Source organism: Mytilus californianus, unplaced genomic scaffold (assembly GCF_021869535.1).
Source record: "Mytilus californianus isolate M0D057914Y unplaced genomic scaffold, xbMytCali1.0.p SCAF_1, whole genome shotgun sequence".
NCBI classification, from domain to species: domain Eukaryota; kingdom Metazoa; phylum Mollusca; class Bivalvia; order Mytilida; family Mytilidae; genus Mytilus; species Mytilus californianus.
In genome coordinates, this window is record NW_026262581.1 from 105,300,104 (window position 1) to 105,312,612 (window position 12,509).

At 30.5% G+C, this 12,509-nt stretch overlaps 1 protein-coding gene across 1 annotated transcript in view; it reads left to right on the forward strand.

The window, feature by feature from the left end:
- The window catches only part of LOC127728611 (DDB1- and CUL4-associated factor 1-like), a 54,662-nt gene extending 42,706 nt beyond the window's left edge, over positions 1–11,956 (forward strand). The window contains exons 26-37 of the mRNA XM_052236160.1: positions 107–170; positions 810–881; positions 1,977–2,033; positions 3,067–3,167; positions 3,506–3,587; positions 3,704–3,937; positions 4,430–4,520; positions 5,609–5,707; positions 6,441–6,517; positions 7,756–7,845; positions 8,088–8,187; positions 8,659–11,956. Of these exons, the coding sequence (XP_052092120.1) occupies positions 107–170; positions 810–881; positions 1,977–2,033; positions 3,067–3,167; positions 3,506–3,587; positions 3,704–3,937; positions 4,430–4,520; positions 5,609–5,707; positions 6,441–6,517; positions 7,756–7,845; positions 8,088–8,187; positions 8,659–8,816 (1,225 nt within the window). The 3' untranslated portion in view covers positions 8,817–11,956. The remainder of the gene's footprint in view (positions 1–106; positions 171–809; positions 882–1,976; positions 2,034–3,066; positions 3,168–3,505; positions 3,588–3,703; positions 3,938–4,429; positions 4,521–5,608; positions 5,708–6,440; positions 6,518–7,755; positions 7,846–8,087; positions 8,188–8,658) is intronic.
- The last annotated feature ends 553 nt before the right edge of the window (positions 11,957–12,509 follow it).

The window sequence follows — 12,509 nt, forward strand, 5'->3', positions numbered from 1 at the left end:
TGCCTTATTCCTTGTAATCTGATTAAAGATTGTCTGATATGTCATATTTAAAAAAAGATATAGGAAATTCTTTCCTGTGCTTACTTTCCTATGACACTGATTTCAGATTTCGTCCCGTCAGAACATACAAAGATGCAGATGAAAATGGTTTCTCTTGTTGTGCATTCTCAGTAAGTATTTATTTTAAATGAATGCTGGGTTTTAGTTTTATAAAATTGGATGATTTTAGGATAAAATTCCATTTTTATGACAGGAGATACCGGGTAGCAAATTTTAAATTCTTGATGTGATTTGCCACCAATGTTTTAAAGTAAGAGCATGCAGCAGATTTGATATTCCATACAAACAACACTAAACATAAATTGTATTCAACAGTATCAGTAATTTCAAAATTTTACCAGCTATAGGTCACCCTATGTCCTTTAACAATGACCAAAACCCATACCATATAGTCAGCTATAGATGGCCCAAACATGCCAAAAGGTGAAACGAATCAAACAAAAAAAAACAGTAGTCTGATTTATGACAAAACAATGAACAATAAATGAAAAACTATTATAACAGACAAAAACCAAGACAACCACTGAAAAAAAGGCTTGGGACAGGCACAAGTACAATGTGGCAGGGTTAAAAATGTTAATGAGGACACAATTTTCCCCTAACCTTGGAGAGGGGTGTAACACCACAACATAAGAACAAACTATAATCAGGAAATTATATTTAAACAATATCAGAAATAACAAAATGTTAATAAATAGAATCTAATCCAATAAAATTATGTATAACAGACTGATGTTTTATATTTGCAGGTGGATCAGCAGTATTTACTTCTAGGTACACACTCAGGTGATGTCAAATGTCTCAATGTATATACAGGGGATGTAAGTACTAAGGTTTCTTATTTGTAAAATAGTGAAGATGAGGCTTGAATATTTATGAGAAAAACACAAAGAACACAAATCTCTCAAAATTTTTCTGTTGACCCCGTCAATTAAAAAAAAAATTTGAACACTCAATTACTACCATCTTCGCTAGCCATGGGTTACGATCCAGTCCCTTCCTCTCCACCCTTGGCAGATTAAGCCACTCTTGACCAATGGCAGCACTTGAACTCTCTTCAGTGTGGAGGTGTAAAAATGGTTGCGTCTAGTATTTACAAACTTCGTAAATCTGGAACCGAAAATATATGTTGACATTCCAACATTTGCTTAAGAAACATACCCAAGAACTTCTATTAGTTGATTAAGAACTTCAAAATTGTCACTAAATGTTGTCGTATGTTTTGGGGGTAAAGACATGTTGCACAATCAGCACTTGGCAATTGTTTATTTACATATACACGTGATCATCTTAAAGGTGCTTTTTGATTGGATGCAGCCAGTTATAACTGCTACCAATGGAAATCATTACCTTGTGGATACAAAATTCTATCTTAATCCGCCAAGGATGGAGAGGAGGGGACTGGATCGTAACTCTTTGACTAGCGAAGATGAATTACTTCATATAGTATTGTATATTATGTCTTATTGTAATGCTATATGAACTTAATTATCTTGTTCTAAGACTTAACCATACATTGAAAAAGTCATCTGATTGTATACACAATTGAAAATAAGGATTTCTGGTCTGGTTGTCCGTCCCCTATCTGATGAAGGTTTTGGTTTCATGGAGTTTTAAAAACCATGAATTGTGGTCACATCAACTTGAAACTCGGTGCACATGTTAGTTTTGATGTGAACTTTAAAAAATGTATGCCAAATCAGGGTTTTGATGGAGATAAAAAAATTCATATGACTTAGAAATGTGATGGTGTTAGTTGTGGTGTTCTGTGGACGCACATTCCTGTTTTGAAATCTTTTGACAATGGAAGACAACTCAAAATATAAAGATAGAAATACAGCAAGGTCATTGATAATGGGATAGACTTTAATTTGTGTCAGTTCAATTTCATAATTATCAGAACTTTTTTTTAACAGGAAGTAGCCTCAAATCAATGTCATTCCAACACAGTAACAAATTTACAACCTTCTAAGGTAAGCATATTATTATAAGTTAATTTAATGACAACTTTAAGATGGGATAATAATTTTTTATTTAATTTGATGTATATCCTAGATAACATCTTATTATCAAAGTTATGAGGTGTACAAAACAAAGGTTAAAGAATGGCAAAAGTTGGTAGGGAAAAGAATTGAATAGATTCTTATTCCAGTGGGTCTTGTTTTCTGACAAATTTAAAGATAACATTTATTCCTTTTAAAACTACTGCAATATTAGCATTTTGAAAATGTTATATTTGGAGATTTTGAAATATGTATGATGGAGCTTCATATATTGTTTAGAAACATTTTGTGCATTCCAGATATTTTAGTTTTCAATGCATTTTTCAACTTCAACATACTTTCTCCCACTTGATCATTTAGTGTTTAAACTTTTAGAATTTAACAGTTATTACCAAGAAAGAATTAAATTTTTTAGAATGATATGGAATTGGTGAATCTACTAAAAGAGTTCAGATTTGAAGTGCAGAACATAGAAAAATAATATTCTAAAATATTTCATGATGTTGCGATTTGCCACCAATATTTTACAGTACAGAGAATTTCAAATGGCTTTTTCAATATCACATCCGTATCAACCCAAGACACCAATACAATCCCAAGAGCTCTGCTCATGGGATTATATTGGTTGAGGGTAGATAGTGTGTGATATTGAAAAGGCCATATCATATACACAAGAAGATGTTTTTCACGTGATGTGACGTAAAACAGATTAGGGGTTTGATAAAGCATTTGCAATCGTGACTGATATCGATGACGTGAAGTCATACAAATTAGGGGTGTGATAAAGCTTTTGCGACCGTGACTGATATTGATATCATCACGGATTGCTGATACAGCACAATTGTCATTGATCGTATTACACATACAATTTATCAGTATTTACCACTAGGCATATAATAATAGATATAGTTGGCATGGTTTGAGATGTGTAATGCTGCCAAGTGGTTTAACAAAATTTACAAATATATAATGCATTTTTAGCAATGAACTTTTACAATTTCAGGATGGAAATTTATTGTTAACATCATTTGCTATGTCATGGACAGATATCAGCTCTGCCTCCTCCTTATGGTCTATAGGGGATGGAACATCACTCTCAGAGAGGTATTATAATGGTGTTCAGTTGGGAGAACTGACAGTTTATATTTAAAATATTAAAGCTGTTTGTGCCAGATAAGACGGACCAGATTTGTTTTCTATAAATATTTTGAAGAGAATCTAAATAATTTTCCAGAACCATGTTAAGGAAAGTTTTCATTCTGTAATTTGAATTGTGCCAAAATATAGAGATATATATATATATATATATATATATATAAATTTCCTATTAAGTTAATGAATTGCTAGTAATATTCTTAGTTATTTACTGTAATTGTATTTAAACAGACAGTTTTAAATTGTGTATGTTGGACATGAGCATGATTGAATTAATTTCTGTTTAGGTATGCTTTAAATGGTCATCATGCAGAATTCAGTAAATTGATAGAGGACAAGATACTCACCACAGAAGGAGAAAAATCTTATGTAAGTTCTTATTATAATTCTTTATTAAAAGCACTAATTTTTAATAAAAAATTTAATATAGAAATGTGAATTAAAAACTTTTATGCACAAGTCTATCAATATATTTTCTTTTATAGATAATAGATGTACCAACAGGTGATACAATAGTAGAACTATATGATGCAGATAAAGTAAATGGTTATAGAGACAACAGGGCAACCTTTCACCCTTCAGATGACCTTGTATTAAATGATGGTGTATTATGGGACGTTCGAAGTGGCAAATCTATACATAAATTTGACAAGTTCAATCCTCATATAAGTGGAAGTTTTCATCCAATGGGATTGGAAATCATCATTAATTCAGAAATCGTATCCTTCAATATTGTGTTTATGTAATTTGAATTTATGAATTGTATTTTTCTTAAGTATTTGTCTGCTGTTAGCATTGTCACTATTCAGAATAGAAACTATTTCCAGTTGACCTTTGCTTAACAATTAAACTGTATTTGTTTTATTTGTAATTGCAGGGTGCATTCAAAGACCAACTACATAACTTACTATATGAATAACAGCTCTATTATAAACATATTCAATATTCTTGCTATGTTCTGTGTTTCTCAATTACAGATAAATATATATATATATATAAATTTAAGGACAAAATTTAATATCACCTAAGATTCCGGATTCAGGATTTTAAATGAAAATTTCATATGTTATTCTTACATTTCATTTTAAAAGCCGAATAAAGGTATTCTTTTTTGGTGATAATATTACTAATTTAGACATCAATTTTCATATATAACTTATAGTAAACGCAAAAGGTCAAGTTTTCAGTAAGCAACCTTAACAAATTATCAGTGGGATATCAGAACATTTCATCTATTACATACAGCACCAGCCTTAGATCAGTGCCAAATTAAATTCAGCAATGCTGGCGATATCATATATGGTATGTTAGTGCTAAAAGGGATAAAACCAGACTTAAACACAATATCAGACTTTTAAAACAGTTGTAGTTTAGTCAAATACAAAAGAAAGAATATTTTGTTTAATGTCCTTCCATCTGTCAATAAACTTTTCTGAAACAACTATACCAGTTGAGGTCCAAATTTGGACAACTATTTTAAGGATATCAACTGTAAAGATGTGATTTATTTTCTCACTGTTCAATCTACATGGCTACCAGGACTAGGAATTGCTAAATAAATAAATATTTTAAAAACCAATTGTTACATTAACCATCCACCTTTTGGAACAATTGTGAACCCAGATAGCTATCAACCATGGCTTTCACAATATGATAAATAGAAAAGTCAACAAAAAAGAGCAACTTCAACATTTGAAAGACCATGTATAGGGTCAAATGCTTATAAATTTAAGAAAAAGTATACATTTTGGCATTTTAATTCTTTCAAATCAATTTTCAAGCAAAATGAGCTGGTAGAATGTATGTAGAACAAGATAAGGAGTGTATTATATATTTACAGAAGTTTCCTGATTTAACTTTATTTCTTTAAACATATATTTTTAAACTCTTGACCTCTGAAGAAACCTAATGGAAAGTTTTGATGTATTCTATCGATATTTACTGATTATGCTGATATTACCATCTGTTTGTCATAGCTATAACCAATACATTTCTGTCAGCAAAAATAGCTTAAATTCTTACATAAAAAAAAGAATACAAGTAGTAAATTTTTTGAGGACTGATGATAAAATGATTTTAAGGTATCCATTTTTACTAGGTGACCAAAACAGATTTTTGGTTCAACATGTATGTTTCAGTGTTTTGTATTTTTTTCTGATAACAATCAATTTTAATCTTTGGTGGAAAGCAAGGTTTTTGGTTCCACATTTTTGCTGCATATTAAAAAAGGGAAAAAATATTAATCAAATTCAGGTGTAAAAATATTTGGAAAAAATTAATGAATTAATATGCAGATACTGAGTTGAAACAAAAAGATCAATTATGTAGTTTATGAGAAGTATGTATAAAATGAAGTTTAAATGGATTTTAGTTTGTTCTTTATTTTACAGCCATTCATATTGATGAGGAGAATGATATATATGAGAACAGTAAAAGTCCTTACAGCTCAACCCTTAGGACATTTGACTCTACAAATTATAGTTCCATAAGTGAGTAAAATTCCTTACCGATGAAAATTCAACACATTTGATTTTGAATTTCATAATTGTATACTGTAAATTCAGAAATTATTGCGTGCATTTATTATTGCGATTTTGTCATTTTAGACTAAAATGCGATTTTAATTTTTGCGATATTGAGAAAAATCCTGTTTAATTCATATCAAAAATTTCAAAATGCGAGTTTAAATTATTGCGATTATAACCCTGTCGCATTTTTCGCAATAATAAAAACATCGCAATAATTTCTGAATTTACAGTATTAGTAGTTGATTGATTATCTTTGGGGGAAATGTAGAATAAAAAAATATATATATGGCAAAGACTATAAAGTGTGAAATTTTTATAAAGATTTGGTGAGTATGATCAATTATTCCCTTACATAGGTTTTATCTTTTTGGAAGATCTGAATAAGGGACAAGAATATCATGAAAATAAAATATATAGTGAACAGGTTTGGCCATAGCAATGGCGAAATTTAAACTCCACTAAAAATAATCCACTTTAGTGTAAACTGAATTTTGACGAAATGATGTTCCTATAATATCTCTTTAGTAAAATATGGACTGCCATGTAAAAGTTCAAGTTCTTCAGGAAAAAAAACATACAAGCCTGAACTGTTACTCAAACAGAATAAACCAAACAAATCCTCAATTTTAGATGTGAATATCTGTTTATGATTCCTTATACTTTGAATGTATACACATTTGAAATTATTTTGTAGCTACATTTGAAACAAAAGCTCAAAGTATTTGTGACATATGTACAGAGAATACAGATTCTTGTATAGCTATGGTTGAGGTAAGTGGCAAACCTTACATTATTATTATCAGATAGTTTGTCTAGGATTGTACATTACTGAAATTAGATAACTTTCAAGATTGGATGATTGAAAAATTTGCCTGACAGATTTGGGGAGAAACAGGAGTGGTTAATCTGCAAGACTACTTTATGAGGAAGTTAAGCTGAATAATGCTAGTTTCACTTTAGATGAGAAAGAAAACTTAATTGTATTTATTTTTATAAATAATTGCGTGTATTTTTTGGTCGAGCCTGCGACTTTTGTCGCAGAAAACTCGACATAGGGATAGTGATCCAACAGCAGCGGCGTTAACTAACTACTTAAAAGCTTTATATTTCAGAAGGTAGAAGACGTGGATGCTTCATACTTTGTATATATATACCTTATGTTATGAAGTTTCTGTCTGTCATGTGTCCTTTGTCCTTGACCTCATTTTCATGGTTCAGTGACTACTTGAAAAAAAGTTTAAATTTTTTGTAAAGTTAATTTCTCTCTTATTATGATTAATAGGATAACAATATTTTGTATGTGCATACCTTGCACAGTCCTCATGCCTTTCAGTCAGTTTTTACTTGACCTCGACCTCATTTCATGGATCAGTGAACAAGGTCAAGTCCATATCTCAGATACTATAAGCAATAGGTCTACTATATTTGGTGTATGGAATGATTGTAAGGTGTACATGTCCAACTGGCAGGTGTCATCTCACCTTGACCTCATTTTCATGGTTCAGTGGTTAAAGTTAAGTTTTTGTGTTTTGGTCTATTTTTTTTATACTGTATGCAATAGGTCAGTATTGCAGGTTTCATTTGACCTTGACCTCATTTTCACAGTTCATTGCTCAATGTTAAGTTTTTGTGTTTTGGTCTGTTTTTCTCTATAAGCAATAGGTCACCTATGCTTGGTGTATGGAATGATTGTGTACATGTCTGTCTGGCAGGGTTCATCTGACTTTGACCTCATATTCATGGTTCATTGGTCAATATAATGTTTTCATGGTTTGGTCTGTTTCTTGTATACTATAAGCAATAGGTCAACTATATTCAATGTATAGAATGAATGTAAGGTGTACATGTATTTCTGGATTGGTTTATCTGACCTTGGCCTCATTTTCTTGGATCACGATAAGTTAATGTGATAATTGTAGTAAAACTTTATATTTAGGACTATCAACATAAAATCAATGGTAGTAAAGTAGGCAAGACATTTCAGCGTGTGCTCTCTTGTTTTATTTTAGCAAAATCAGCAGTTTGGTGAAACTTCCATGGATGAATTTGTTTGTAAGTTGTACGAAATAGGAAAACTAAAGGATTCTGAAGATGATCAGGTATGGATTATTTCCCTTTATTAGAATTCAAATATTATAGATACAGTAATTTTATAAAGTTTGAAAAACAAATTCAACAATATCAGAGTTCCAAATCAATCATTCTTTTACGATAGGTAAGCAAATATGTGCAATAACTATTAATATATTTAAATTGATACTTCTTGGTGAAAAGTTTTATTTCATAACTTTGTAAACAGCCTTACTTGACAATATCCTCAGAACTTTCCGTTATTTTACAGCAGGCTGAAGAAGAAGAAGAAATGGAAGATAATGATGATGACGATGATGGAGGAAATTTAGATGATGATGAATTAGATTCATTTGACGATGATAATGATGGTAAGATCAAAGGCTGAAAAAGAAAAACTTTATATGGAGTAAAGTTTCAGTTAAATTGGCCATACCTAAGAAAGCTATATATATATATATATGTGATAAACATTTATTCCATATGTATTTGTGGAATTTGAGAAACAAACAGAAAATAATTTCTTACAAGCTGTTCTCTTGTACATTATCAAGAATATGAAATAATTTTTGTTTTTGTCAAGGGTGCATAAGCATATTTGTTACACTGTAAAACATGACTGTTCAATTTTTCACAAAAATATACAGAAAGAAGTACATCAATTTAAATTTATGTCATCCTCAATTTCATTTATTCATAAACATATTTTTCACTTTTGTATTAAATGAATGTTTACAATTGAGATTTTTCCATACGTCAAATTTCATTTCCGACTTTGTCAGGAGAAATGCAACAGTGTTTGAGAAAAAATATGTTTAATTGTTCCTAACATTTTTGTCTAGGTGACGATAACGATGAAGATAATGAAGATGATAATGATGATGATGGTGAAGACAATGATGATGATGATGATGCCAGTGACATTGAATTTTCAGTAGCTGGTACAAGTGAAGATGATGACAATGATTTGGATGAAGACTTGTTATTTCAGCTTTATTGATAACAGAGGGAAATTGGATGAAGACTTGTTATTTCAGCTTTATTGATAACAGAGGGAAATTGGATGAAGACTTGTTATTTCAGCTTTATTAATAACAGAGGGAAATTGGATTAATTGACTTGATATAAAATAATTTATTTTTAAAGCAAAGACTACTAGTATGTTAATCAATTTTCTTGCAATTTGTCAACTATTATTATACCATAACAGTTATTCTGGTCAATTAACTGTATCAGCAGACTTTTAAATTTGATCACCATCACCTACATGTTACATATGACAACAAGCGCTTAGGTAAAGGACATCCCTTTTAAAATTGATTATAAGTAAAATTTCTTCAGAATTTTAATGTCTCCTTGCTTCTCTCTTCATGATTTAACAATAACAGTATATATGAGTAATGTCTCTACTCTTATAATTCTGTTATTGCAAATGCATAGTCTCAAATATATATGATATAAAAACAGGAAATATGATCCCATATCCACATGCGAAGATCCTTGATCAATGTCACTATACAGAAAATTGTTCATGTGTATAATAAAAACTAGGGTACATACATGTATCTACTGATCAAAAGAGGAATGATCATTTGTCAATGATTTTAAATATCTCAGATAGAAAAAATTTCAATGCAAACATCTTGATCTATATTTCTTAAATAGTTCTTTCATAACAATCAAGTAGATTGACCACTTACAGGTAAATAGATAACCAGGTGAGAGGTTATTACTGTATGTAGTTCAAACACTACATTCAGGTGATTGGAAAAGAAGACATTCATACATATAAGTTAGTGGTGTGACGATATTGAAATGTAATTGGGTATCTATCAGAACCTGTATTTTTGGTACTGGAATTGTATATATCTATTTTTAAATGGTAATTCTGTATCTTTGTGAATAGTAAGAATCTTGGGAAATAGAGTATATATTTTACTGATAAAATTTAATGTATATTGTGAAAAATTTAAATTATTGTTTTTAAATTTTAACGTTTGTATTCTATGAAATACAACTTTGACCTTGTTATGTATTGGCTGTTTTTCATTTTTAATGTTTTCTTCTCTACATATCAAGTGCTGGATGTTTTTATATGGTGTACAATTTTTTCTGTTTTCTATCTTGTAAATTTCTGAATGTCACTCAGATAATGTCATAAGCAGGGCTCACACTACTTCAGAATCATAGGGAGAAGTGACTTCTCTTTTTGAAACTGATAGGGAGAAGTGGTGAGATTTGAAAGAGAAGTGCTCCTTTGCGCACTGCGCTACAATGTTTTGATTTTACTATAGTATAAAGGGTCATATGTAAATAATGTTCTTTTTATATTGTTCAATTCATATCTGAGTATACAATTAAATTAACAGTTCAAATTCAAAGTTATTTAAGTTTAGGTTCTTGTGAGAAACTACCAACTAAATATCTAGCACTAAAAAGATTTTTTTTTTATGTCAAAAAGGTAAAGAAATTATAATATATGAATTACAATTCAATTAAAAACTATCTTGTTTATCATGTTTATGAAATTCAGTGTTTCTCATCAAAAGATATACAAAGTTAAGCTGGACCATAATATATTGATATTAGTAGTTAAGCAACTTTAATCAATATTTTGAAACAATCCATATAAATTATATGGAATTATATACATTAATCAATTAGATCTAACCAAAAGTCTGTTAATTAGTGTGGAATGCGTAATTTTCATTTTGGGATCAATATTCTTCTGTCAGCTGTTCCATTCATGCGTCCGTACTTATAATTGTAAAAATACGGATTTCGGTCATAGCTGGTCCGGTTCCGATCAGTAGTTAGTAAACGGTTAATGGCAGACATAGAAAATTTACAAAAAAAACCGATGTTTTACAAGCTATTTGAAAAGGAATATGACGTTTTTAATGCAATAAATGGATTAAACATTTACTGGAGGCAACTTTTATCACTTTCCAATAAAGTAACAAACTTATTTTGCCGCCGAAAGTTAGATTGGTGTACGCTCTCTGAGTAACAAGTACCGGAAGAGCATGCAGTGATAAAAAGTTGTCTTTTAATTAAATAACCTGCTACACACTGTAAAGTCAATGCTTAAACCTCTTTTCTTAAGAAAATGAATCGTTTAGGTCTGAATTTCTTTAATAATCAATAAAAAATTGATGTTTTATCAACTTGGTAAAAATTGAAAATGTCCGATGAAGAAAGAAACTGAAAGCGAGTATCGTAAACAACAGGGCGACTTGTTTTCGCTTTTGAGAGTCGGGCAAAGCAAAGTAAAGACAGGAAAGCGACTTCTTCGCCCTAGTCGCCTGGTAGCGTGAGCCTTGGTCAAAAGAAGGGGAACATTGCTGTTTAATAGTAGAAAATTAGTTGAATTTCTCCACATAACAGGAAAAATCTGTCATCCTAAATATAAAATGAATATAAGTTAATAAATTGACATTAATTGACCTTAAAACACTGATTCATATCAAAACTTATGTTTAAATCATATGTGGAAGGTACTAACAGAAAAAGATTTTTGATTACTAGTATTGACCTCTTTATGTAGAATTTGTCTTATCTGCATAATCACACGATCTAGTTAGACTCAACCATAGATTTAAATGTTCAATGGTGCTATGTATAGTGTGGTGATGACTAGTGTTTTATGACTGCGAGAAATGGCAGGTCACTATCTGTTCATACACATGTCTGTTCATGTTCTCTTCTAATTAAACAAATCTTATAAAGAAATCATTTTAGGGAAATTAGAAAAACAGTCACATCTTAAAGCATTGTGAACCTCTATGTCATTTCATTGTATGAATGATTTTGGGGGTTTTCAAAAACTGAAACATGGATCAGCAATTTATCACTTTTACAGCTAATAAAGGTTATAGACATTTCTTATCAACACCTCTGTTTTAAAGAATGTTGATGTTTACCAGAAGATTTCAAAGACACTTTCATTTACTTTATCCTCATTGATTTTATATGTTGAATGTATTAATATGTGATCTCTGAACAGTACATGTACATCTAGTTTTGTACCTATTTAAACCTAACAGAGGTGTTTCCCTATACAATGTGTTTTCATGATATATCTTTTTGTAATAAGTGCATAGCATGTCATTACAAAATTAAAAGAATTTTCATGTTGAATTTTGTTTTAGCATTTATATAACAGGGAAAAAGATTGCAATGACATTTATGATATTGATGGCATACATTTGTTAGATTTTGTCTGTAACAGGGCAAATCAGGGGAATTAATTGCATTTTTTAAAAACATAAGACTTTTCTACCCATCTGGGATCAGATGTAGGTTATACATCAATGAGACAGCAACCTAACGACACAAATAACCAAAACACATCTAGAGGTCAACATACAGTCTTCAACAATAGACAGGTGTCTGCACAAGATGTCTTTAGTTCTCAATTGTCCAATGTTTAAAAGTTTTGTGAGTAATAAAACAGAACATATTTAAGATCTGTCATCAAGCCCAAGTTCTCTGGGTGACAAAAACATAAAGATATAATATTAGACAAATGTTGACAAGGTTACTAACTAGAAACAGTCACATTAATATCTGGCAGGCTTAAAATATTTGTTTTTAAGAGAGCAACCCTCCCCCTTTTTGATTCAGCCATGCCGAATTTATGTGATCACTCTGGATTTTGAGATGGTGTAGAATTCTTAGTTGAAGACATATT